This window comes from Rhineura floridana, chromosome 6 (genome assembly GCF_030035675.1).
Source record: "Rhineura floridana isolate rRhiFlo1 chromosome 6, rRhiFlo1.hap2, whole genome shotgun sequence".
In the NCBI taxonomy this organism is placed as follows: Eukaryota; Metazoa; Chordata; class Lepidosauria; order Squamata; family Rhineuridae; genus Rhineura; species Rhineura floridana.
In genome coordinates this window covers 83,019,210-83,047,137 of record NC_084485.1, presented here as the reverse complement: position 1 = coordinate 83,047,137, position 27,928 = coordinate 83,019,210, and the positions used below count along the sequence as shown (strand labels likewise).

At 43.7% G+C, this 27,928-nt stretch overlaps 1 protein-coding gene across 1 annotated transcript; it reads right to left on the bottom strand.

Moving 5' to 3' along the window:
• Positions 1–748: 748 nt before the first annotated feature.
• LOC133386710 (uncharacterized) lies at positions 749–27,928 on the bottom strand. Its single transcript, XM_061630429.1, has 15 exons — positions 27,754–27,928; positions 27,532–27,638; positions 26,977–27,117; positions 22,848–23,002; positions 19,795–19,915; positions 18,774–18,890; positions 18,163–18,260; positions 17,859–18,071; positions 15,839–16,013; positions 13,831–14,013; positions 12,677–12,931; positions 11,554–11,622; positions 1,488–1,568; positions 1,072–1,176; positions 749–813 (listed from the first exon to the last, which is right to left on the bottom strand). Exons 1-15 carry the CDS (start codon positions 27,926–27,928, stop codon positions 784–786), a joined length of 2,025 nt encoding a protein of 674 aa, XP_061486413.1. The 3' UTR covers positions 749–783.

Sequence of the window (27,928 nt, the reverse complement as noted above, 5' to 3'; positions counted from 1 at the left end):
AATGTGTCCAGAACTGGATGTAGTACTCAAGATGAGACCTAACCAGTGTTGAATAGAGGGGAACTAGTACTTCACGCATTTGGATATTATGCTAACATATACTAAGAATCTAAAAATTATAACTAAATATATAACAGCATATAATTTATGACAAAACTAATACATATAAATAACATTTCATTTCTTACAGAATGCTGTTTCTATTTCCTTCTATATCCCCTAACTTGGATATGGATTCATAATGATGAACCCCTTGGTTTTTAATAGAAGATAAACACTTCCTTTAATCAGACTTAAGAGTTGGTGCAAAATGTCTTTGGTGTGTGGATTGGGGAGGGGCACCAATAAATGTATTCAGCTGGGAAAAGAGCAGAAGCTGGGAAAAGGACTAAGGACTCTGAGGTGGAGAGATGGTTAAGCAGTTGGAGGCTCATGGAAGCTAAAACTAAACTACTTTGTGGGAAAGTTATAAAGGAGGTCTAGAAGGTATTCAAAACTAAAGAACTAGTAGGTTTAGTGCCAGCAGCGGATGTTTGTCAACCTAGTGTAATGGTTGGGGAAATGGCACCTGGTTTTTAAAAAGCAAAATAGCACAGCTGCTTCAGGCAGGAGACTACTCATTCACTGCCAAAGTTCTTGCTTGCCAAGATGACAATCATTCATAGATTCTTGACTGTAGCTGCTAAGATAATCAGACTGCAAGTTGGGTGGTGGTAGCACACCACTAGTGTACTCTTGCAGTAATTACCAATAGATGATGTATGGGCTAAGTGCCTTGTTCCTTTAAAGCTGTTCCAAAGCCATCAGCCTTGTCTGAAACAAAAGAATAAATACATCACATTTGAGCTAGTTTCTTCCTATCCTCCATGAGGAGTGCTAAATACTAAAGACTTCCGGAAATGTATATAGCAATTTCCATTTGATCTGTCTCTGACTTGCTGGATGTATGTCAACTCAAATCTTGCAGTTAAATTATTTCTAGTGTACAGGATATGTCAGGGGAGCTGCACTGTGGATGTTAACAGCTGGCAAATTGTTCCATTCACAAATGGGGCTATAAGCAAATCTTACCTGTTTTTGTGATGTCTTCTGTGGTATTAATTCTGTAATTTTTCCTCCAGAGGGTTCCTTGTCATATAGATCTGTTGTCTTTGGCAGATATGATTGATCAATCTCCTGAGGCAGGAAAAGAGAGAAGTCCAACGACACTGTGATGAGTCTAGTGTGTGGCTTCAAGTTATTATCAATGATAACCTTTTTGGTACATGTCTCTGGAACTATGTTCCACTAATCTGGCTGTTTTTATAATTTGGCTACAGTTGCCATGGAAGATAATTAACACTTCTTTCCAAATTTTCCCCAGTTAATAGATTGATAAACTAAACATTATGAAAATGAGGTTTGAGATTCCTCAGTGAGCTCATTCTCTTGTGTTCACGGGAGAAATAAAACACTTTATGTGGCCCCTCATTAGATTGTACACATACCCATGATTTATATCTGAGTTCGTTATCCCATCTTCCATCAGCAACACGTACAACCACAGATGCACCTGGGACCAATTGGATCTGGAAGAATTTAAAACTTAATACTTTCAAGTGCATGACCACTACACTGGAATAATGGTATAGGCTGGAGATAAAGTAGAGGCAACACTTGTCACATATTTGAGAGGCTGTTGGGGTTTTTGCATGAATACAGAATACCCCAGTTCCTCATTCTCCTATACTGGAGCTTTTTGTTTATACCTCTGCTTCAGAGGAAAATTATCTGAAAGTAGACCACGTGAATTTGCACTATTGCATCCAGATGTGTAAGGCCCTATGCTGGTTCAGATAGATTTTCTACTTAGAATATTACATTTTCCTCAGGTAGCCTGACATCATGTGGGAAACACTGCCATCTAGTGTCTGAATGGATTGAAGTCAAGACCTGGGGCATCGAGCCCCTTCCACTCCAGTTCATTATTGCCTTCGTTCGAGGCGTTAGGATTCTTCTACTTTAGCATAGCTAAGTTTGTGATTGAGCGCGTGGGACTGATTGGTTTGATTTATACCTTGCTCTCTTCCCTCTTTCACAGCTTCTTTTGTCTGGGTCATTCATTGGAGCGTTTTCTTTTTTGCCTTATTTTCTCGCACTCCTCAGTACCTTTGTTGGGGGTTCTGGTGGCTGCCGTTCTCCCGTTTGGGGTTTTTCATCTCCCGTGAGACGACCCCTGGCTGGGAACCGCGGTGGCAGTTCCCCTTTTCAACTTATCTCCTCCTACCACCGCCTCTCCCCTAGGCACCGATGGTTTTTATTTTTTCCTTTTTCCTTTAGCTGTTTCATTGGGAGCCATGGCTGCGGCTCCACTTTAAGCTTATTTCACCTCAGCCCGGTCTGGGGCTCCGGCGGCTGCCGTTTTCCCCCCTTTTCAGTTCAGGCGTTTTGCCTGAGACAAGCCTTGGTTGGGAGCACGTGGCTGCGGCTCCCCCTTTGTAACTTTGCTGCCGGCTTTCTTTTCATCCAGGCTTGGGTGGCACTTGCAGGCTTAGCAGCCTGACTGGGAGCCTGCGGCTGCAGCTTCCCCTTCTTGCTTCTAGCTCCTACCACCAGTGCTTTATTTTTACAGGCAGCGCTTGGAGCTCACCCTTGCACCTCCTCTCCTAACTGTTTGCCTGGCACCTACCGCGGCTGTTACAGATCTGTCCCGAACATTTGAAGCACGCGGAGCCCTTTTGCCTGCCCACCATTGCTCCTTCTCCTTCCCGGCTGCCATTTTGTTTTCAAGTTTCCCACCCTTTTCGCGGGTGCCATTTTGTTTTGCCCCTTTTCCCCGCCTTTTCTGTTCCTCCTTTGATTGCTTTGACTGTACAGTTATTTAGTCAGGCTCTCCCAAGTTTTATTATTTTAAACATAATTTATAGAGAAATCCTGCAAGGCTCATCTCTACAACAGTGTCTCTACACTTCCTGGCATTTGGTGCTGTACATCCCCCACACACACCTGTGGGCATGTACTAAGCTCTTTCCCCACACGACTTATTTGCATTGGGACTTATCTGCACAGCAGCTGCATATTTGGGATTGTACATTCTCCCCCATCTGCAGGCGTGTACAGACTTTAAAGTGGCCACAACACTACTGCACTGTGCATTTGGGACAGTACATCCTCCCCCACCTGTGGTTTTGTACTAAAATACCTTGCCGCACCCATCACCTCTGTGCATGTGTTGGTGATAGTCCCTCGCCACACCGCACCTCCCACTTCTGTGTGTGTGTTGGTGATATATATACTGCATCTCTGGGCGTGTATAATGGCGGATCAACACCCAGAGGCTCATTCGTCTGGGGCAAAGCAACCCTGCAAGGTCTCGCATCACAAGTCTGCTAAGCAAAAACAACCCAGACTTCACTCCAAGGCTGTGGTTAAAACCAAACACCTGTCTAGCCACAGTGCCACCAAACGAGCACGTTACATTTCTGTTCCGCATTCTGAGGCTGCTGGCCAGGAAAGATTGACAGCCCTCTTTCATTCCCCAGCTGGATCGTCTGAGGATGACTTCGAGGGTTTTCCTGACCAGCCCATGGACTGCCCCTCTCAATCCATTTTACCACACCAGTCCAGTGAGCCCCCTGCAGCAGTGCCTCAACAAGGGCAACCGCCTGCTTCTTTACTGGGACTGCAGTTATCTCCTGAATTCCTTTTTCAAGGAGCACGGCCTGTGGGACGGGGCCGCAATTATCGATCTTCTGATTTCCGTTCCTCCAGAGGAACATGGAACAGACAACGCTTCCAAGGCAGAGTCCAGAACCGGGGAAGTCAAGGGGCCTCAACATCATATGGCAGGGGAGCTCATCAGCGCAGACAATACTGACGTTTTCCCTGTAGGGGGCAGGTTGCTACTGTTTGCAAGTCACTGGTTGCGTCTGACACAGGTCGCTTGGGTCAGATCTCTTCACTCACGGTTACGAACTGGAATTTTGGCTGACCCCTCCAGACAGATTCATCCCCTCCCTCCTGCCCAGAACTTGAGACAGGCATCGGATCATGCGGGAAGCCATTGCTCATCTTCTCGACATAGCTGCAATAGAACCAGTACCATCGGCGGAGAGAACAGAAGGGGTTTACTCTCTACTTTTTGCAGTTCCCAAGCGAGATCTGTCATGGAGGGTGGTGGTAGACCTCAAATTTGTCAACCGCTTCGTGAAGTATCAATTCAAAATGGAGTCCCTGGTGTCAATTATAGAGGCTGTACACGAAGGGGACTTTCTGGCTTCCATAGACCTGAAAGAAGCATATCCCCATGTGCCTATCTGCCCTGCTCACAGACGTTTCCTGCGGTTTGCCTTCAGCCCCCATCACTTTCAATATCGGGCAATGCCTTTTGGACTCTCATCGGCCCCGAGAGTCTTCACCATAGTTCTGCTCACCCTGGTGGCTGACCTCTGCCTCCAGGGCGTTCACATTTACCCTTATTTGGACAATCTGCTGATTCGGGCTGCTTCCAGGGATCTGGCCCTCTCACATTCACTCTGCCCTTACAGTTTTGTGCACCCACGGTTGACTCGTCAACCTCAACAAAAGTCACCTTCAGCCAACCCAATGACTGCAACATCTGGGAGCGATCTTAGACACCACATGGGCCATGACCTTTTTATCACCAGATCGGATTGCGGCCATCAGAGAGATGGCCCTGGACCTGGCATGTCGTTCAAGCGCAGATGTAATGATTCTGGCAAGGGCTCTGGGGATGTTTGTCTCGACCATCCACATCGTATCATGGGCTCGGCATCACACTCAACCCCTTCAGTGGGCCTTACTACCTTTCCAACAAAACATTGCCATGTCCAACCATTGCACAATCCACCTGGATCCGTCACTGCATGCTTCCTTCCACTGGTGGGCGATAGACAAAAACCTCAACAAGGGAACCCTGTTCCAGGAACCAGACAGAACTGTAATAACAACAGACGCCAGTCTACCCGGATGGGGAGCCCATTGCAATTTTCAATTTGTTCAGGGAGTGTGGTCCAGCACAGAAGCGACTCAGAACATCAATTGGCTAGAACTGAAAGCAGCCTATCTGGCCCTTCGACACTTTCAACCTATCTTTCGTTTGGGCCATGTACTGATTCGAACAGGCAATACCTGTGTGAAATCTCATCTGAACAGGCAGGGGGGAACCAGATCACAGTTCCTCCAGATGGAAGCATCTCAACTCTTCGATTGGGCCGAAATACATCTCATTTCACTGAAGGCAGAGCATCGCAGTGCTGTCTTGAATGTTATGGCCGATTGGCTCATCAGACAACAGGTGATCCCGGGAGAATGGAAGCTCCACCCTACGGTGTTCAGCCTTCTCCAACGGCGGTTCGGCAACTTCTCGGTGGACCTGTTTGCCTCCAGTCACAATTGCCAGCTACTTCACTACTTCTCCAGATATCTGGACGCCAACTCAGAATCTGTAGATGCCCTATCGACACTGTGGCCGGAAGGCCTCCTATATGCCTTTCCTCCGATATCGCTACTGGGCAGAACCTTGAGGAAGCTATGACACGAAAGGGCCCGTCTGGTTTTAATAGCCCCATACTGGCCTCGCTGGCCGTGGTTCTCAAACCTGCTCTTCTTGTCAGCGATGGATTCTTGGAAATTACCAGTCAGATCTTCTCTCTCAGGGTCCGATATGGCATCCGGATCCCAAATGGCTCAGTCTGACAGCGTGGCGTTTGAATGGGGACACTTGATTCGTTCAGGACTTTCTCGGGGTTGTGGATACAATCCTCGCTTCTCGGAAGCAGTCAACCTCTCGCATCTACCAGAGCACTTGGTTTACCTTGGTTTACCTTCTCTAAATGGTGTGACTCTCAGAATGGTGTGACTCTCAGAATGCTCCACGAGCTAGAGGGAGCCCCAGCTGACGAAGCGTCAAGGCGAGTTAAGCAGCAGAGCGAGGAGGCCAGGGCCCCCCACTCTGCCTGTCTGTTCCGTGACCTCAACTAAACCACAGTTTCCAACCCATTGACGTAATAAACCTTAAACAAAACTATGCAGGTAAGAAGCCAGCAGGGGTGTGGGGGCTTTCCAGTGTTTTGCACAGCCTGCAGCATGTACGACTGTCTGCCTGTTGGACAGCAGTCGTGGGTGTGCTCTCGGTGCAATGAGCTCCTGGCTCTCCGGGAACGACTTCATTTCTTTGAGGCTAAGGTGGCAGACCTGGAAAAGCTGAGAGAGGCAGAGAACTGTGTGGAGGAGGCCTCAAGGGACGTTATAGCTGTGTCCCACTCCAGCGATGATAGCTCTCCTGCTATCATGGAGAACGATGGTCTCGGGGAAGGAGAGCATCCAGCTGAGGAAGAGGGAAGCGATCCCTTAGAAGGGACCCATTCCTTGGGGGATGAGCAGCTATCCTCTCGTGCCGAGGATATATCTCCAGGGGGTGGAGGGATCCTTGTAGTGGGTGATTCGATCATTAGGAACATAGACAGTGGGGTGTGTGATGGGCGTGTAGACCGCAAGGTGTTTTGCCTCCCTGGTGCGAAGGTTGCGGATATCGCCCGTCGTTTAGATAGTTTGGTAGACAGTGCTGGGGAGGAGTCAGTGGTCGTGGTGCACGTTGGCACCAACGACATGGGGAAATGCAGCCGTGAGGTCCTGGAAGCAAAATTTAGGTTGCTAGGTAGGATGCTGAAAGCCAGGACCTCCAAGGTGGCTTTCTCTGAAATGCTACCAGTTCCACGCGCAGGACCAGCCAGACAGGCCCAGCTTTGCAGTCTCAATGCGTGGATGAGACGATGGTGTCGGATGGAAGGGTTTAGATTTGTTAGGCACTAGGGAACATTTAGGGACAAGCCGGGCCTGTACAAAAGGGACGGGCTCCACTTGAACCAGAATGGAACCAGACTGCTGGCACTTAAAATTAAAAAGGTGGCAGAGCAGCTTTTAAACTGACTGAGGGGGGAAACCCGACAGGAGCTGAGAAAGGTCTGGTTTGGAATAAACCTCCCCCCTGGGATAAAAACCAAAGAAATGATGAAATTTTAAAAGGGGTAGGCCTAGAAGTAGGCATTGTGAGAGCAGGGGCACAGGATATAAATTCAGAAGAGCAAAATTACCACAGGCCAAACCACAAGTGCCAAAGACACTTGAAGAGAGACACTGCTTACAAGTGCCTGTACGCTAATGCTAGGAGCCTCCGAACCAAGGTGGGAGAACTGGAGTGCTTGGTCTTAGAGGAGAGCATTGATATAGTGAGCATAACGGAGACCTGGTGGAATGGAGAAAACCAGTGGGATACGGTTATCCCTGGATATAAACTATATCGGAAGGACAGGGCAGGACGTATTGGTGGCGGAGTCGCTCTATACGTGAAAGAAGGCATTGAATCCAGCAAGCTCGAAACCCCAAAAGAGGCAGACTCCTCCACAGAATCGTTGTGGGTGGTGATACCATGCCCCAGGAGGGACTTAATACTGGGAACGATCTATCGTCCCCCTGATCAAAATGCTCAGGGAGACGATGAGATATGAAATTGAGGAAGCATCCAAACTAGGAAATGTGGTAGTAATGGGTGACTTCAACTACCCGGACATAGACTGGCCGCATATGTGTTCCAGTCATGACAAAGAAGCAAAGTTTCTAGATATTCTAAATGACTATTCCCTAGACCAGTTGGTCATGGAACCGACCAGAGGGACGGCAACCCTGGACTTAATCCTCAGTGGGGACCGGGACCTGGTGCGAGATGTAAGTGTTGTTGAACCGATTGGGAGCAGTGACCACAGTGCTATTAAATTAAACATACATGTAACTGGCCAATTGCCAAGAAAATCCAACACGGTCACATTTGACTTCAAAAGAGGAAACTTCACAAAAATGAGGGGATTGGTAAAAAGAAAGCTGAAAAACAAAGTCCAGAGGGTCACATCACTCGAAAATGCTTGGAAGTTGTTTAAAAACACTATATTAGAAGCTCAACTGGAGTGCATACCGCAGATCAGAAAAGGTACCGCCAGGACCAAGAAGATGCCAGCATGGTTAACGAGCAAAGTCAAGGAAGCTCTTAGAGGCAAAAAGTCTTCCTTCAGAAAATGGAAGTGTTGTCCGAATGAAGAAAATAAAAAAGAACACAAACTCTGGCAAAAGAAATGCAAGAAGACAATAAGGGATGCTAAAAAAGAATATGAGGAGCACATTGCTAAGAACATAAAAACCAACAACAAAACATTCTATAAATACATTAAGCAGGAGACCATCTAGGGAGGCGATTGGACCCTTGGATGATAAGGGAGTCAAAGGTGTACTAAAGAATGATAAGGAGATTGCAGAGAAGCTAAATGAATTCTTTGCATCTGTCTTCACAGTGGAAGATATAGGGCAGATCCCTGAACCTGAACTAACATTTGCAGGAAGGGATTCTGAGGAACTGAGACAAATAGTGGTAACGAGAGAGGAAGTTCTAAGCTTAATGGACAATATAAAAACTGACAAATCACCGGGCCCGGATGGCATCCACCCGAGAGTTCTCAAAGAACTCAAATGTGAAATTGCTGATCTGCTAACTAAAATATGTAACTTGTCCCTTGGGTCCTCCTCCGTGCCTGAGGACTGGAAAGTGGCAAATGTAACGCCAATCTTCAAAAAGGGATCCAGAGGGGATCCCGGAAATTACAGGCCAGTTAGCTTAACTTCTGTCCCTGGAAAACTGGTAGAAAGTATTATTAAAGCTAGATTAACTAAGCACATAGAAGAACAAGCCTTGCTGAAGCAGAGCCAGCATGGCTTCTGCAAGGGAAAGTCCTGTCTCAGTAACCTATTAGAATTCTTTGAGAGTGTCAACAGGCATATAGATAGAGGTGATCCAGTGGACATAGTGTACTTAGACTTTCAAAAAGCTTTTGACAAGGTACCTCACCAAAGACTTCTGAGGAAGCTTAGCAGTCATGGAATAAGAGGAGAGGTCCTCTTGTGGATAAGGAATTGGTTAAGAAGCAGAAAGCAGAGAGTAGGAATCAACGGACAGTTCTCCCAATGGAGGGCTGTAGAAAGTGGAGTCCCTCAAGGATCGGTATTGGGACCTGTACTTTTCAACTTGTTCATTAATGACCTAGAATTAGGAGTGAGCAGTGAAGTGGCCAAGTTTGCTGATGACACTAAATTGTTCAGGGTTGAAGGATATTATAGAGTTGGAAAAGGTTCAGAAGAGGGCAACCAGAATGATCAAGGGGATGGAGCGACTCCCTTACGAGGAAAGGTTCCAGCATTTGGGGCTTTTTAGTTTAGAGAAAAGGCGGGTCGGAGGAGACATGATAGAAGTGTATAAAATTATGCATGGCATTGAGAAAGTGGATAGAGAAAAGTCCTCCCTCTCTCATAATACTAGAACTCGTGGACATTCAAAGAAGCTGAATGTTGGAAGATTCAGGACAGACAAAAGGAAGTACTTCTTTACTCAGCGCATAGTTAAACTATGGAATTTGCTCCCACAAGATGCAGTAATGGCCACCAGCTTGGACGGCTTTAAAAGAAGATTAGACAGATTCATGGAGGACATGGCTATCAATGGCTAGTAGCCGTGATGGCTGTGCTGTGCCACCCTAGTCAGAGGCAGCATGCTTCTGAAAACCAGTTGCCGGAAGCCTCAGGAGGGGAGAGTGTTCTTGCACTCGGGTCCTGCTTGCGGGCTTCCCCCAGGCACCTGGTTGGCCACTGTGAGAACAGGATGCTGGACTAGATGGGCCACTGGCCTGATCCAGCAGGCTCTTCTTATGTTCTAATGTCCAACCATCCCAGGCTAATGTTCAACAGGTGCTGCAATTTCTGCATAGAGGTCTGAAGGTGGGACTTAAACCTAACACCTTGCATCACCACGCCACCACCATATCTTCTATTCTCTCCATTACATCTCCTAGTGTTCCTATGGGCTCACACCCTCTCATCAGACATTTTCTGAAGGGAGCTGCCCTACTATCGCCGGCAGTTTGTCACAGTTTTCCTTGGTGGAGTTTATCAAAGGTCCTGCAAGCCCTGCAGCATCCTCCCTTTGAGCTTCTTTGATCTGTGCCACTATGACTTGTGTCCTTCAAGGTCCTGTTCCTAGTGGCGGTCACCTCGGTGAGAAGAGTTTCAGAGTTGGGGGCACTGTCCTCGGCCCGCCATCTCTGTATTTTCCATAAGGACTCAGTGCTTTTGTGTCTAGATTCCTCCTTCCGCCCGAAGGTCGATTCGATGTTCCACTGCAACCAGGACATTGTTCTTTCCTCGTTCTGTCTGAACCCCATACATCCACTGGAGAAGGCCTGGCATTCACTAGATGTCCGGAGGGCCCTCAAGACCTACCTGTCTCGAACCCAGGACATAAGATAAACAGATTCACTGTTTGTATCCTTTCACCCTCGTACTCTGGGGGAAAAGGTGGCCAGTTCTACATTATTTTGTTGGTTGCGTGCCTGCATTGCATTGGCCTATGAGTCCCTTCAGCTGCCAGTGCCTCGTAATATAATGGCGCACTCAACTAGGTCAGCAGCCACTATAGCCGCTTTCGCAACCAACGCTGCTCTGGCAGAGATTTGCAGAGCAACTGTATGGTCTACCCCAAATTCCTTCATAAGACATAAGATAGACCGCTACGCTTCTGCTGATGCCTCCTTTGGGAGGCGTGTGTTATAACAGGTTCTTTATGACAAGTAATCAAGGGGCGGTCCCTCCCTATTAGGGGCTGCTTTGGTACATCCCACATGATGTTGGGCTACCTGAGGAAAATGTACCATTGGTATCACCTGAAGGGTGATTTTCTCAGGTAGTCCGACATCATGGCCCTCCCTGTTGGAGGCTATCTGGGTTTTAAATCTTCAGAGTTATACTATTTAAGCTATTTAGTCAAGTCGAGACCCTTTTGGAACTGTTAAAGTGCATGTAGTCTCTGGGTTATTGTTTGGGACAAGGTTTTCCTTGCTGGTAGGCCCGTTGGCCTTTTTTGTCTTCACAGATATCTCACTTTGTTCTCGTCACAAATGAACTGGAGTGGGAGGGGCTCAATGCCCCAGGTCTTGACTTCAATCCATTCGTGCCTTCGGACGCTAGATGGCAGTGTTTCCCACATGATGTTGGACTACCTGAGAAAATCACCCTTCAGGTGATACCAATGGTACATTCTGATTACATTCTGAAGAAACTAAATTGCCTTCTACATCTAACTTTGTAGCCTGTGCTTCCAGAGGCAGGACCTGCCTATAGCCTAAATATGCATTTGGGAACCCACAACTTTTTTTGTCATGTATTTGCATGATGGTAGTGTTGATGTTGCAACCCACCTTTGTCTTCCTCCCTAAGATCTTTACTAGCCTTGCTCCTTGCAACCTGCGTTATGCATTCTCAGCATTTTGGGTAATTTGGATTTGTGTGGTCAACCTCATGCAGATGTTTTCATTACTATCCTGTGCAATACAAGTATGATCAAGAAAGGCTTGCAAGTGCTCCCCTTACTTAATCATTGCACTTGTATAAATTATAGGTCTTTCTTCCTGCCTTGGGCTCTTTGTGAAACTACTGTTCTATGCTTGCCTAATCTCTTACCTCTTTCTTCTGCAGCATTCTGTTCATAATGCTGATGCATTTCCCTTCAGATAAGGAAGTCAGGGTGCTCTGTTCAGGAAAAAACAAACTTTGAAGAGTAAATTCAATTACTGTGTTTCTTTGTGACATTCTTCTAGATTACTACTGCAAGAGATGATTTTTAAATGAGAAAGATGAGATAAAGACCACGGTGCTCTCAAAACTGCCAAAGCAATATTATCCGTTGTGAAGCTTGCTACCTAAAATTCTGCACCATCCTCCAAAAATTATATCCTAAAATTAAAACTGGTTGTTGACTTGAACTAAACTATGGTAGTGGGTAAATCTAATGGAGTCAAGGGCTGGTAACCCCTAAGCCAAACATGAACAAATCAGCTAACTGCTTCCCTCAATTTCTAACCCAGATGTGTAAAATGTGGAGAGAGCAGTTATGGTCTGAGCAAGATGAAGTGGGGGAATGCACAGCAGCTTTGGGCACTGGTCCGTTGCTCCTGCACCACCACCTCAAAAAGCTAGCAGAAACTAGTTGCTATTTGTATTCCTTGACATTGCTGACAAGATGATAATTGCAGGTAATAAACGTACACAGGGACTTGATATAGAAAGTTTTGAATGCTGTGGGGAGAAAAGTAATCCATGGAACCTTTCTAGTCTCCAGTTCTTGACTGATACTGCTTTCACATTTCAAAGGTTTTTTTGGAGTAACTATTAGAAATGTGCTGTTTTCAACTAAAAAGGGGGGAGATGCATAACTTTCAATTTGACATAAAATTGCTGATATACAGGTGATACAGAGGAACCATGTACAAAAGATAACGCATGTATTTGCTAGCAAGTATACACATGCCCATGTCCCTCTGCTAGAATTCTGATAGATGTGTATTTTGCAAGATAATACAGTATGGGTGTGTGTCATGCATCCTCTGACATCTGCATATATCCTTAAGATATATCCACTTGTGTCTTTAAATTAACATTTGGAATTCTATGAAATTCACCAGATCTAGAACTGTAAGGTAAGTTCTACAATTTGTACAGTAACCATGGCTGTGCAGATTCCTACACACACCTTGCCTCTAAACATGGTTGGTTATTAAGACTGATAATTATATTTCATTTATACCTGGCTGGGAGTCCCCTGGTATAAGGGCAGTTGGTAAATTCCAGTGTTGCAGTAACCTCTAGAGAACACATGAAGAGCAGTCCATGCCTTGCTTCTCAGACTGTAATGTAACTTTCCCCCCTTTAGCATGGCTCTTCTCTGTGCGGTTTGAACATTTTCCTTTTCACCCAAAGCATCTTGGGCAGCATTCACCACACTTTGGTACAGGTGGATAATAATGGTTGAATATTCATGGTAAACCCTGTGGGGACAAGACTAAAAAACAGGTTGTTGCAGGTACTAAAAGGAAAGTCTGAACCAGCTGTCGTGTGTAGGTTCACAAATACGTTTGCCAGTTGGGGGACATCAATGTAATTCTGGGGACTAGCAAGGAAAACCTTTCATTGTACTTCACCGTGGGAGTAATAAGCTGTTGGCGGCAGAGGGAGGCAGACTATGCCTTATTCAAAATGACACCAAGTTGCTTTATTAACATTGATAATTAAATTTAACTTACACTTTGGTGGGAGCCCCCTAGTATAAGGGCAGTTGGTAAATGCTGGCGGTATGATGTAATCAACTGCAATGAGTTGGAGAGGAGGGGTTATTAAACACATATAGCTTATTGCTCTTTTTAAAAAAAACCTACTGGGCAGCAGTGAGGTTTCTATGAAAGGAATGCACATAACTTCTCTTATGTGGACAGAAATGGAGAAACCCAAGCAACACTCTCAACCAAAATGTGTGGAACCCTGGTAGGGTTTCAAAATACGGGTCACAAATAGATTGAGTAGGGATGGATGGTAGGGAACCATCAGCCTAATTATATTCACTAGAGTTAACATTTCTACTTTGCTCAGTTTTTCTGGGCCTTATATTTCTACTTAAAATTCCATTCAGTTATCCTTCACTTAATACATTTTAGTTAACAGGTTACAAGGCTCAAGTGGCTCTCCAGCTTGCTGTAGCCACTTGGATAAAACAGGTTATGATATATACCACATAAACCCATAATACAGATGGGTTCCTTCCTACGACATTGCCTTTTTCACAAGACAAGTCCTATCATCAGTGCGTTTGATTGTATTTTTTTTTTTAATTGTATGTGATTCTTGAGTCCAATTACTGAAGGAAGACTTATTCACTGACCAACTAAAAAAATAAGGATGTGATACCTTGAAGCCATCAAGCCATGCAGGCCATTGTTGGTAACTGTTTTTGTCAACCTCCTCAACAAAGATGGGATAATCGTACTTCTGCCATTGAGCTCCAAAGTAACATGCCCCAGGTGGGTTGAAGCAGAAATGGGCCACTGTCAAACCAGACCATGGTAAGTTCATGCCCCTGTCCAATGCAAACTGGAAAACAACAGATTAGAAATTAGTCTAGATAACAGGATCTAAGGCTCAGTTTGCTCACATACAACAGATGAAGTACTAAACCTGTTTCTTAACTACTATTTTGGATTGCTCTGTGACATGCCAGTTTTCTATGAGCAGGGAATTCGTGTCCTTATCTGCAGACTGAAGTAGTACAGTTGAGAAAACCAACTTGTTTAGAAATTCAAGAATACTAGAGGTTGTTTCAGAAGTTGATGTACAGCTTGTAATTCTGAAACAAAATCCTTTTTACAGATCAAAAGCTCTTCAGATTATTTTTACATAGCCCTTTGCTCACTATCATAAATCATGAATATGTTACTGTTTACTTGCACTGAACTTTTTTAACATCTCTTCACACCTAAATACCAATTCCGCTAGGGACTCAGCAATGGGTAGCCCCTGAGCCATGCCATGTGGCTTTCTGGTTGCCAGTCTATAAGTGAAAGTGTGCTATGGAGGAAGCTATGGTTTGTGGCAATGGGTCTGGCAAACCTACCTTGGAGACATGCATGATACACCTGGTTGTGTTACGATGAAAAAGATGACCCAAGTGTCTGATGATATTAAAATAGGTGTGAAGGTATGAATGGGATTGATGCAGCTGCCCCAGAGCTGCTGTGAGGTTTGGCTGAAATAACTCTAAATAGCTGACTTTGCTGATGCTGAAAAAGGAGTATTAATGAGATAATTTGATCAAATTACTAACTCTTAGACTTATGTTTACACAATCAAAATGAAAGTCTGTTACCATCCTACCAAAGAGCATTTTAAGGGTAGAGTGTTGACGTTATGATAATTCCGAGACTGTGCCCCTGCAAAATATGATAGTAGTTATGTATTTGTATGCAAACATACCCCTACCCAAATGCAATTAATTTTAAAAGATACAGTGTCTTCATATTTTCCTTCCAGTGGTAATGGGCTCCATCCAGCTTCTACCAAGCAGCACTGCAAAAGATTATATTTTTAAAAAACTTGCAGTGCATTCTTAGCGTTAGGAGCCTAGGTATTTTAATATGTGTATGTAGTTTTCTCTTTGGTATGGGTATATTTTTCACAAGTTACCTTTAGTACCAAAGTGCTTGCCAATAGTAGATTTTAATGAATTTTGCCTTATCAAAATAGTGCCGGTAAATTGTTTGCCCTAGAGCTTGTTCCACTCATTTGCTGAGTTCACATGTTATATTTTACAGCTATGTGAACAGGAATTGTGTGGCACTCCAGCCTCATGGCAATAGTGCTGTCAAGACTGATGCTCAGTTGCTCTGAACAAACATACATGGAAGTGTGTAATTTTGCAAGTAGGGTTGCAGAATATTTAGCTGGCCCCTTTATCTATGCTTTATCAGCAGCATTATCTGCAGTAGTTAGCAGGTAATAGCATCTCTCTCTCTCTCTCTGGGGGGGGATGGGTGGTGTGTGTGTGTGTGTGTGTGTGTGTGTGTGTGTGTGTGTGTGTGTGTGTGCACACACATACTTCACCTGAGTCCTGCAGATCAAGCTGCAACTGCAGATCAAGACATGGCTATGGAGACCAGGTGAAAAGTTGACAACTCAGTTTTCAAGTGCAGATGTAAACTAAGGCTAGTTATGAGGTACCACTCCTGTGGTTATGACGAGGGACTTACTTGAAGTGCAGCATATTTACAGCACAATCTTATGGAACTCAGTTAAGTCTCACTGAGTTCAACTCAACTTACTTCCAAAATCAGTGTATGTATACAGAGTATTCCATCCTAACAACAGTGTGTAAAATTCATATGCTAAACAGGACACTTCTGTGAGTGTCATTGCTATTCACCTTGATGCCGTAGCTAGGAATGTATCTGGAGATACAGGTAAGATTGAAAGGCTGTGGCCTGCTGCCTGCCACCCGGGTTAGTTTCTGGTGGATCCAGGTGCAGATTTCCTCATCTGTGGTTAGGCTCTTTTGACCTTCAAGCTGATGAACAATTTCCCGAACTGAAACAGCTGATCTGTGTAAAACGAAAGGCTGTGGCTCTCAGTAGTGTTCTCATTGTAACCCAGAGTTAAGAAATTTGCTGGTGTACAGTACATATGTTCGATATTATAATTCTACAATTTTCCACTGAAGTATGTTCATGTATGAAAAAAACTTGGCCCACCTCTGTATGATTTAAATGTAAAACAGATTGCTAACAATGTTTTGTAAGGTTCCTTCTGCTGTTTGCTCAAAAAACTTTCCAATCTGTGTACTTGATTATATGTTCCTTTTTTAAAAAACTGATCAAATAATGGGCCATTAGGTTTAATAAAATATTTCCACACTTGAGAAATTCATGCCAGGTCCCACTCACAGGGAGAATTCTTTGGATGGTGCCCATCATCCACGCTGCCTTGATTTCTAAGATAGACTTTGGTACTGGAATTAAAGGAACATTTCTGGAGAAGGAATTAGTTAATCTCTATCATCTACATTAAATTAGGGTAGTACTTAGACAACATTTCTCTTGTTATTTCTGATGCTGGTGTTTTTTGTGACTTTCCTTACATACATGACTAATTTGGGCTTACTATGGTGAAAACTTGCCTTGGGTAGTTTATTTATTTTATTTATTTATTGTATTTATATACCGCTCCATAGCCAAAGCTCTCTGGGCGGTTTACAGTACCTAAAAGCATTAAAAACACATATACAAATTTAAAACACATCTTCTTAAAACAATTTAAAACACAATTTAAACATTTAAAACAATTTAAAAACACAGTTCTGATTATAAGCCCTGTTACAGGCTACATAAGTTCTACTGCTTATTTCTAAGTTGCCAGTTCTAAAAGTATGGAGGGCAAGGCTGGAAAGGCTGCTGCGTTAAAAGATAAAATGGGTATTTTAAAATGTTGTGCTTCCCAAATTGTTTGTTTGGCTGTATACTAAAGCAAATTTTAAAATACAAAGGGAGCAGCAGCTCAAAACAATACACTGCAGAAGCAGCAAGAAAATTCAAAGCAGGTCAAGCTAAAGGCCTGCTGAAACAGAAACATGTTATCAGCTGGTCATGGAAGACTGATAGAGAGTGTTACAAGAATCTGGAACTGGTGTTCTTCATCTTGAGTGCCACAACAGAAAAGGGCATTTCCTGTATTCACACTAACCTTGCTTCAGAAAGACCTTTTCTGCTGACCTCAATTGGATGGTCAAGATCACACTGGAAGTGATGGCCCCTTAGGGTCCTAGCCATAAACTATTTGGGGCTTTAAATGTCAATAACCAGCATTTGAAATTGTGTCTGGAAATGGAGTAGTAAAATAGGTATAAAGGAGAAGTCATGTTGTCCAGAAAACTGGCTCTGGTCAGAAATCACGTTGGATGCTACTGCATTTTCTACCAGCCAGGGTTTCAAGATGCTCTTCAAAGGCAACCCCGCCATAGAACACATTATAATAACCTGGTATTGATGTGAGTGATGTGACTATAGTGACACCTAAAAGTCTTCAAAGTAATGGCTAGCAGACCTCTTAAGGAAGACTTCTACAACTGATATGATTAAGTCATGCCCAAGGTATTACAAGCCTTGATCCAAAAAAAGATGATGTCCCTCATCAACCTATATCAGAGTTTGAAAAGGAAATGTTTACAGGGCAAATCCCTGACAAGGCTGATTCTTCACATGTATAGGCTTTCAAGAGTATATTGTTAAAAGGAAAATTTAAAAAGCTGTATATGCAAATAGCCCATATATGAGAACACTGCAAAGACATGATTTGGATAAAGTGATGTTGGTTCATATATCTATGGCGGCATTTCACCTTTTTGCTTTTATTAATTCAGCACACATGGAACTGGCCAAAACTTAGTTCACCTGTTTCCCATGACTTCATAGAGGCAACTTTCTCCAGCGGTAGGCTTGGCTGAATCTGAGTAATAGACCACATCAGAATAGTCAGGCCTGGACTGGAAGAGGCCCAGCTTGGCCCAGTTCTTCCAGGGGACCATGTTCCTTTGCAAGGTTTGATGGTTGGAATTTACAGGTGCCTTGATAAGCCTCACTAGCAGAGTTGCACAGGGCACATACCTACAGGGAATGTGAGAAGACAGTTAATTAGGAATGACAATTTGATGGTGAGCTGGGATAGTTGGGAAGGATATAAGTGAGAGGGGCTCACCGTCCTACTGTGGTCAGGGAACTGGTAGAGAAGGGCTGATCTGGGCAGGGACCATTGTGAAAAATACGGAGCTGATGAGCACCATCATTTAGGGAGACCTAAGAGAAACAGTAATCCACAACAATCAACAGATCCCTTTTGCAGCTTACTACTTGTAGAAGTTTTGCCTTAGAGTGGGAAATAGGTTACTTAGTGTTATTGTTTTTAGGACAGCCGTGGGAAATGTACTGTGTTCCTCTCAAAGCACTATCTGCTTCTGAACTGTGGAGAGACAGTAAAATTGCTTGGTAGGGCTTCAGGTCACACAGATGAAACAGCAGTTACAGTGGGGAGTTTGCCAATGGTATCAGTATACATAAGAGTTCATACCAAAAAACTCTCCTGTGAGATCCAATGTGAGTGTGCAACATTATTCTTGTAGCATTTTAGTCTTCAGTGAAAGAATGACGGTTCCTGAAATCTGAAATGACCAACCAGTGTTTTTGAGCCCTATAAAGGAGGATTTTCCTACAAGGGCCTACCAGTATTGTAAACTTGGTTGCAATCCATGCCTAACTTCATTTCCAGAATTGAGGCCAGTTCCTCTGAACTCCACACTCCAGTTAACTCACCTGGATCCCCTGGCCCCCTGGTTCAGGTATTGTGTGTGTTCCACATTCCACAAAAACACTGAGAGCTGCCCAACCAATCTGGATGAGCTCAGAGGTCAAACGACTGATGGAATAAATCTGTAAAATATCAAGGGACATTGTTTCAATGTCACAGTATCTTCCATTAAAAACGTCAACAGCCCTACTGAATCAGACCAAAGATCTATCTGTTTTAGTATTCTCTTTTCATAGTGGCCAACTAGATCCCTATGCGAAGTCTGCAAGTATTCCATAGGCTTTTGAAGATGCACCTGTTTACACAGGCATGCCCTTCATCTCTCTACATTTTAATTGCTGTGTTTTATTGCATTTTAATTATGGATGTTTATATTTTAATGTTGAATAGGATTACGTTATTGTATATTTTAATGTTTGTGTAACTGCTTTGTACTTTGTAAACCACTTAGAAACCTATTTTGGCATTAAGTGATATATAAATAAATGAGTAAATAATAAAAGGCAGGACATAACTGCTATGGCACTCTTCCCAGTTGTGTTCTCCATCAACTGGTATTTAGAAGCATATCGTGGCTGGAGCCACTGATAGGCTGATCCTCCATAAATTTGTTTAAGCCTCTTTTTAAAGCCACCCAAGTTAGTGACCATTACTTCATATTCTGGTACTAATTTTCATATAACTATGCATTTTGTGAAGTGATACTTCCTTTTATCTGTCCTGAATCTTCCAGCATTCAGCTGCATGGGATGGCCTCAGGTTCTAGTATTATATGGGAGGGAGAAACTTCTATTTACTTGATTCATACCATGCATAATTTCATACACTATCATGTGCCTCCTTGCATGCCTTTTTTCTTGAAATAAAAAGGCCCAAATGTTGTAATCTTTCCACATAGGGGAGCTGTTCCAGCCCCATGCCAGGAAAGGAAAGGTCCTTCTTAACCATTCTCTCACCCCCAAACAAAAGTGCTGGCATTCATTGGCACAGTCCTTTGAGTACCCTTTACCCAGACCCAGCACAAACCTTTAATAGGAGAGTTGCACAAGGTGGTATAATTGCCTCTCGGATTTTGACTGAGTAGTTGTAAAGTGGATCAAAGATGCTGCTATTCAGATCAATCCCAGTGAAAATGTCTGGGCCAATTCTGCAAGGAAGAGGCAGAAACATAATATACAACTAGAAGTTTTCCATCAAAGGGTGTCATCAAGCTACTTCACTTGCTCTTTTGGCACCTTGCACTGAAGCAAAACCCTTGCAGGCTCCAAGAGACAGATGAAGAAACATTAAAACTAGGGATAATAAAGCCTCAGTCAAAGATTCCGAACTACCACAAGTGGGGATAATTTTTCAAACCATACAGACATTTGCTCACACAGACTGAATGTGTATACTGTAAACTGGTCATGTGAATTGGCCTTGAACAGTACTCAATTAGCACAAAGCAGCAAGTGCATTTTTCCTGGTGACTGGGCTTATAATTCATACAATGATTTCAACATTTATTATGATTATTAATTACATTTATATCCCACAAAAACTCAAGGTGGCTAAACAAAAGAAGGGTAAAATACAAATTACAGAAGGCAGGCATGCCATCTATTTGTGGTGCGAGAGAGAAAAATGAAATATCAGCTTTTGGTCATGTGAATCTATACATGTCTATGAGGTAACTGGGCCTTCTTGGATGAGGATGGGAGGTGGGATACGTGGTGAGGAGATATGTTGGCAAACAGAATGACCATGGATGCCACCTAAATCTCGACATAAACACACAGCCCTTCAATACTTTCAGTCACCCTGTCTCTTCACCTATATGGGGTGTAAATAGGAAACCCTGTAATTATTTGTGGGACTAAAACTGTCTAATCTGGCATCACTGCGTTCCATGCTTGACTTCCATTCTCTTCCCTCCACCTTATAATAATGTTTATACATAGTCAGGGTGGCTAACCTGTAGTCCTCCAGATGCTATTGATCTCGAACTCTCATCAGTTGTAGCCAACATGTTTGATGTTCAGGGATGATGAGAGTTGTGGTCCAACAAAATCTGGAGGGCCAAAGGTATTACCCACTCCCGCCCTAAGTGCTGAAAATACTTCACATACATTAACTTAGCTTTAGCTGATAGAAATAGAGGAGGCTGTAAAACTGTTCTTGGATGCTACCACCAACTGTAGGTAGGGGATCATATGATGAAATGCTGCTCCATATTTAAAAAACAAACACCGTCCTACACACAAAACTACTGGGGGATTTAAATTATTTATTTAAACTATTTGTATGCCACCATTAAAGGTAAAACCCTTCTCAAGGTAGCTTCCACAGTAAAATATAATACAACCAAAATGACCTAAGCACTAATACCAGCCTAACCCTATTAAAACAACATCCAGGCCAAAAAAACCCTTAAAGATACAATATATGACTACAGCCAAAACCATCAGCTGCAGAATAAGACACCATTCAAAGAACAGCAAGCAAAAACAAATAGGTTTTTAGAGCTTTCCTGAAAACCTGAAAGGATGTACCCTGTGGAAGCCCAGAGACATGGAGGTACGTTGGGAAATTCCAGAGAGAAATGGTTTAGACTAGGCTTTTCTCCATTATGCTAATTTTGTATTTACCCTGCATAAGTTAAAGAGGAAAGCACAAAAGCAGGACTACAGCTGAACATCAAGAAGACTAAAGTAATGACAACAGAAGATTTATGTAACTTTAAAGTTGACAATGAGGATATTGAACATGTCAAATCAATACCTTGGCACAGTCATTAACCAATATGGAGACAATTGTCAAGAAATTAGAAGAAGGCTAGGACTGGGTAGGGTAGGTATGAGAGAACTAGAAAAGGTCCTCAAATGCAATGATGTATCACTGAACACTAAAGTCAGGATCATTCAGAGCATGGTATTTCTGGTCTCTATATATGGATGTGAATGTTGGACAGTGAAAAAAGCAGATAAGCGAAAAATCAATTCATTTGAAATGTGGTGTTGGAGGAGAACTTTGCAGCTACCATGGACCATGAGAAAGACAAATAATTGGGTGTTAGAACAAATTAAACCAGAACTATCATCAGAAGCTAAAATGATGAAACTGAGGTTATCATACTTTGGACACATCATGAGAAGACAGGATTCACTAGAAAAGACAACAATGCTGGGAAAAACAGAAGGGAGTGGGTGCAAAGGGCCAGCTAAAGATCACCCCCCCACACAGTGAGTGGCTTAGGGGTTACGTGCCCTGCAATCTGTGCAGCCATGGGCAAGCTGCATAGTCCCAAGGAGCCCAGTTGCCCCCCAGCTGGCAGTTGCGGACAAGGAAGGGGCTGGCTTGTGCAGCTGTGGCAAGCTGAGCAGGACTAGCCAGCTGGGGAGGACTAGCCTCAGAGAGAGGCAATTTTAAACCCTCCTCTGAATACTGCTTACCATGAAATCCCTATTCATAAGGTCGCCACAAGTCAGGATTGGCTTGAAGGCAGTCCATTTCCATTTTCCAAACAGAGATTGATGAATTCCATAAAGGAAGCCACAGACCTGAACTTACAAGATCTGAACAGGGTGGTTTATAACAGATGCTATTGGAGGTCGCTAATTCATAAGGTTGCCATAAGTCATAATTGACTTGAAGGCACATAACAACAACAACAACAACAACAACAACAAGGAAGGCATTCCATCACATGATCCCCAGACTGTATCTGTTTGTGTGAATGGACATGTTCTGGCAGTATGTTCCTATCAGAGGAATAATTTCAGCATGGTTCCTTCCTGTGCCACTCAGAAAATTTCAGAATTTCTATATCATGTGCAAAAAGCCCATGACACCAGCATAAAGTCTCTTGAAACTGGGGCTGTGCTGGCATGAGAAGGAGATGTGGCATGAGCGGTTCCTCCCACATGATCTAAGGCATCTGATGTTTTCTGAAAGTGATGCTGGCGCAGCTCTCATTCTTTGAAAGTTAAACATCAGAACAGGCCCCAAGCAAGACCTATGCATGCAGCAGATTTAAAGAAGCATAGTAAAGTTGGCACTTCATAGGGGAAGAGGGTGGTAACAGAACTGTTATTTCTTACTGGCTGAAATCACTGGTGAAGATGCGAGCAGCAACCCTGGTAACAGTGACATCATCAGGCAGAAAGCGGGCTCCATCGATGTATAGGTCAAAGCCATCTCCATCACTGAAAAGTTCCACAGGAGGGGTCTTCCTGACATGATGGATAAAAGCTTCCTGCAGGAATAAAGTCCAAACCTATAGAATGTTATTCACTAATAGGCAAAAAACCTTGCACTTTAAGAATGTACCTACAGCCAACAGATATTTCAATCAAACTTTAAAAAGCAGGGAAATTGGGCAGCTATAGTGAATGTACCAGGGGAGCAGAGTGCTCAGAGGCACGTTACCAAATTCTTCCAAGCTACATAGGAAGTGGATTGGACTGTGACAGACCAACCCAAATTGTGTTTGCATTTTGACCAATTTGTAGGGCAGTACAATATCTCAGAGAGGAGGAGGTCAGGTCTCCTGCTCCCCTGGTGCATTCACTATAGCTGCCCAATTTCCCTGCTTTTTAAAGTTTGATATAAATATCTGTGAGCTGTAGGTACGTTCTTAAACCACATTTTTTTTTGCCTATTAGTGTATTTCTCTGCCTTTTAATCTGAGAGGTAAGAAATGGGATCCCATGCAAGTTTGCTGAGAATGGATTGATCATTTGCATGCTTATTGAGTTCAGTGGGATTTACTCCTCTACAATCATGCTTAGGATAGGTGAAACTGACCATGTGGAGGCAGGCCTGGAGTGGGCAGGGGAGGAAGAAGGGAGAGGAGAAAGGAAGGAGGGAAAAGGCAGATCTGATCATTTGAATGCTTATTGAGTCCAGTGGGATTTACAAATGTGCAATCATGGCTTCTTGTTGTTATATGTTTTCAAGTCGATTATGACTTATGGCAACCCTATAAATCAGCGACCTCCAATAGCATCTGTTATAAACCACCCTGTTCAGATCTTGTAAGTTCAGGACTGTGGCTTCCTTTATGGAATCAATCCATCTCTTGTTTGGCCTTCCTCTTTTTCTACTCCCTTCTGTTTTTCCCAGCATTATTGTCTTTTCTAGTGAATCAGGTCTTCTCATGATGTGTCCAAAGTATGGTAAACTCAGTTTCATCATTTTAGCTTCTAGTGATAGTTATAGTTTAACTTGTTCTAACACCCAATTATTTGTCTTTTTTGCAGTCCATGGTATGCATAAAGCTCTCCTCCAACACCACATTTCAAATGAGTTGATTTTTCTCGTCTGCTTTTTTCACTGTCCAACTTTCACATCCATACATAAAGATCAATACCATGCTCTGAATGATCCTGACTTTAGTGTTCAGTGATATATCTTTGCATTTGAGGACCTTTTCTAGTTCTCTCATACCTGCCCTCCCCAGTACTGGCCTTCTTCTAATTTCTTGACTATTGTCTCCATTTTGGTTAATGACTGTACCAAGGTATTGATAATCCTTGACACGTTCAATGTCCGAAAGAGTGGATTGGAAGGGGTGGGGGGATGGGTGAAGGAAGGGCGAGGGAAGGGGCAAAAGGGAAATGATGGGAGGGAGGAGGAGGGGAGGGCAGGTTTGATCATTTGCATGCTTATTTTCAGTGAGATTTACTCCCGTACAATCACACTTAGGAGAGGTAATACTGACCATGGGGGGGGGGAGGGGAAGAGGAAGGAGCAGGCGAGGGAAGGTGGGGATTGGAAGGGGATGGGGTGGAGATTGGAAGGGGATGGGAGAGGGGAAGGGAAGGGACAAGAGGGAGGGGATAGGAGGAAAGAGGAGAGGAGGGCAGATTTGATCATCTGCATGCTTTTTGAGTTCAGTGGGATTTACTCCTTGCAAGCAAGCTTAGGATAGGTGAAACTGACCTGGGGGAGGGGCAGGGAGGGGCGGAGGAGGAAGGCAGGGAGGGGAGGAGGAGCAGGGAGGGGAGGAGGAGGAGGAGGAAGAAGGGGGAGGGGAGGAGATTGGATGGGTGGGCACTGGGCAGAAGGGAAGCCCCTTTCCAAAAGGAAAACATTGTGAATGGTATCATTCTTTTTTAGGGTTTTCCTCACCTTTTTATTCTACAGCAGGCACATGTAGCCTCCCACCCAAATTTAAACCCAAGCTTTCCTTGGCCACATCCACACCAGACCTTTATTTCACTTTTAGACAGCCATGGCTTCCCCCAGAGAATCCTGGGAAGTGTAGTGAAGGGTGCTGAGAGTTGCTAGGAGATGCCCTGTTCCCCTCACAAAGCTTCAGTTAGAGTGGCTGACTGTTGAATCACTCTGGCCACTGGAGCTCTGTCAGAGGAATAGGAGTCTCCTCTCAGCACCCTTCACAAACTGCACTTCCCAGGATTCTTTGGACTGTCTAAAGTAAAATAAAGGTCTGGTGTGGGTGTGGCCCCCTGATTAGCCAAGCCAGGCAGCTGTGAGTTTGGCTTTTAGAACACTGATAGTTGATTCTTAATTAGCATGCCCAACATTATCATTGAGTTCAATGCAACATTTCTTAAATTAATTAAAAATCAACCAGGCATTTTTTTTAACTTTTAAACTGCAGAAGATGAAGGTCAGAGTATGGGGCAAAGTCAGTGATAGGATTACAGGTACTCTGTGAACATGGCTGTTTTTAATTAATTTCAACATATTGTGAGAACTCTGACAAAAAATTCCAAAAGGGTTCTCGGCTTCTTCTCTCTCTTTTTACACTTTGAACTCTCAATTCTCTCTGACTGTTTTGTGTATCATCATGAAAATTTAGAGGGTTCTTAAGCAAGTGTTTCTGAGTTCAGAACTATAAGTTTTGTAATGTTTTGTTTTGAAATGAGCTCATCGGAAGCATCAGAATGGCATAGGGGGTATTTTCAATTTAACATTGTGGAATGTGAAAAATCCTTGCTGACTATAGCATACAGCCACCCTCATGGCTGTATAATGACAGACGTTGTGCAAGCTGGCCCTGAGGAGTAAAAGGGAAAGCTGTCTGGAGCAGCAGGGCTGATTTCCTTTACTGCGGTGAGAAGCAACATATATAACACACATACATAAAGTATGTTGTCGTGATTGGTGCATTCATTTACATTTTTAAAAATCCTTTCTTTTTATATTGATTTTTTTCTTAACTGTCCAAAGAAGTAGTTACCAAAAAATATAACACACACACACATTATCTTCAGGGTGGAACTACATTGTTTTATCTTCACAAATACATGTTTCCAACATCTGATTGCAGGGATACTGGGAATGTGAAGGTGGGGCACTTGCAGCTTTCGATTCTCCCCTGCAAATATCACTCCCTACCCATGTCTCTTTTTCCTCATCCATCCTTACAGATTCAAACCCTGGCTGGAAAATGTTTGAAAAGCCTGGGAGGGAACACTTACAAGGGAGAATGGTGAAAAGGAATGGCTAAGCTCCTCAACTGTTGACTCTTCCCTGCAAATTCCACCACCAGCAGCAGCAGACCAGCATTATTATTAAGGAAATATAGTAGGGCCCTGCTTTTCGGCAGCCTGCTTTTCGGCATTCTGCTAATACGGCAGCTTTCAATTAGAGTAATTAGAGTAAGACCCCACTCATATGGTACTTGTTCCGCTTTTACGGTGTTTTTTGAGCGTCAGGCGCCATTTTATTGACAGAATTCTGCTTTTCGGCGTTCACTTTTAGGCAGGGGTCTGGAACGTAACCCACCATATGAGTGGGGCCCTACTGTACAGGACTGGGAGACTCATGTTTCTCTCTCAATGTAGAATTCAACCTTCAGTAATAATAACATCATTCCCGAATAAAATTGGGCTGAGACTGCGTGATACTGGCTTGCCTAACAACTTCCAGAGGGATAGCTGTGTTAATCTATTTCAGTAAGAACAACCACCATATTCCAGAAGTTGCTGAACTCGAACTCCCAGCATCCCTACTCATACGGCCATGCTGCCTGGGGCTGATGGGAGTTAAGAGTTCAACAACATCTGGGGGGCTACAGGTTCTCCATTTCTGTGTTAGAGCCTAGCTGACCAACAGAATCTGAACTTAATAACAATTGACATTTCAGGCTGGAAAGAGGTAGCTTCTGCTAAAGAAAGCTTCTGACTGTTTGAGTGCAAGTCTGTCCCAACCATCCTGAGCCCTATAAGGACAGTAAAATAGACCTTGTCCATCACTCACATGAGGGCAGGTTTTTGCTGGGTCAAGTGTGAGTGGTGACTCTGGTGGGAAGGGTAGCTCAGGTTTCTGGGTGCTGAAGATGTGCAATCTCAAGCTAGCATCACCGTACATCTTGAAGCCACAATGCTTTTGCTCTGCTGACTGAGGAGAGGAATGCATCAGGTGCAGACAGGGATGAAACAAGAAGAAAGCATAATAAGGCACAATGTAAGAAATAGGGAATCCACACACAGAAGAAAGGAGGCTTAATAGATATCTCCGTCCTACAAATATTGCATAACTCCTACAACAACAACATTTCTTACTTGCCCTTCACCATAAGGTCCCAGGGTGGTTTAATATTCCACAGTTTAAACTTCAATACTGAAACAGTACAATCCAAAATATTGCTGTACTAAGTCTTGACTGAAGTGGGACAGTTAGGAGAGTTGTATTAACAGCAGCAGGATTGGGCCAATAATTTGACCTTTCTCCTGAACATTTTGCTGGTGTATTAAGAGCGGTGTACTCTGCCAACCTCATTAACCTTGGTTTGCTGCACTGGAGTGGACTTACCACTGCTGACAAGGCTGCCACAGGTGGCACAGGGCCATGATACAGAGTCAGCGTATGGGTCCCTGTGTTCCAGACAGGCATCCCAGGTTCCCCTTTCTTCATTGCACCTGCAAAAGCAGAATGAATAAAACTTTATACCTAGAGAGAGACTGGTACTATGAAAACCTTAATTCTTGCAGAGGGAATTCTAACACCAGGCCAGCTAAAATACCAGCAGCATACCTGTAACCATCACTTTACAGGATTCATACAGCTTGGTCAGTCTGAGCACAGCCCAGGCAGCTAGCCACTCTTCACTCCTTAGTAGTGGCAGATGTTGAGTCCTGAATCCCTTGTCCCAAGGTGCAGGTACTGCACTCCCACTGGGCCAGTGGTAAAAGCGAGCAATAAGTATCAT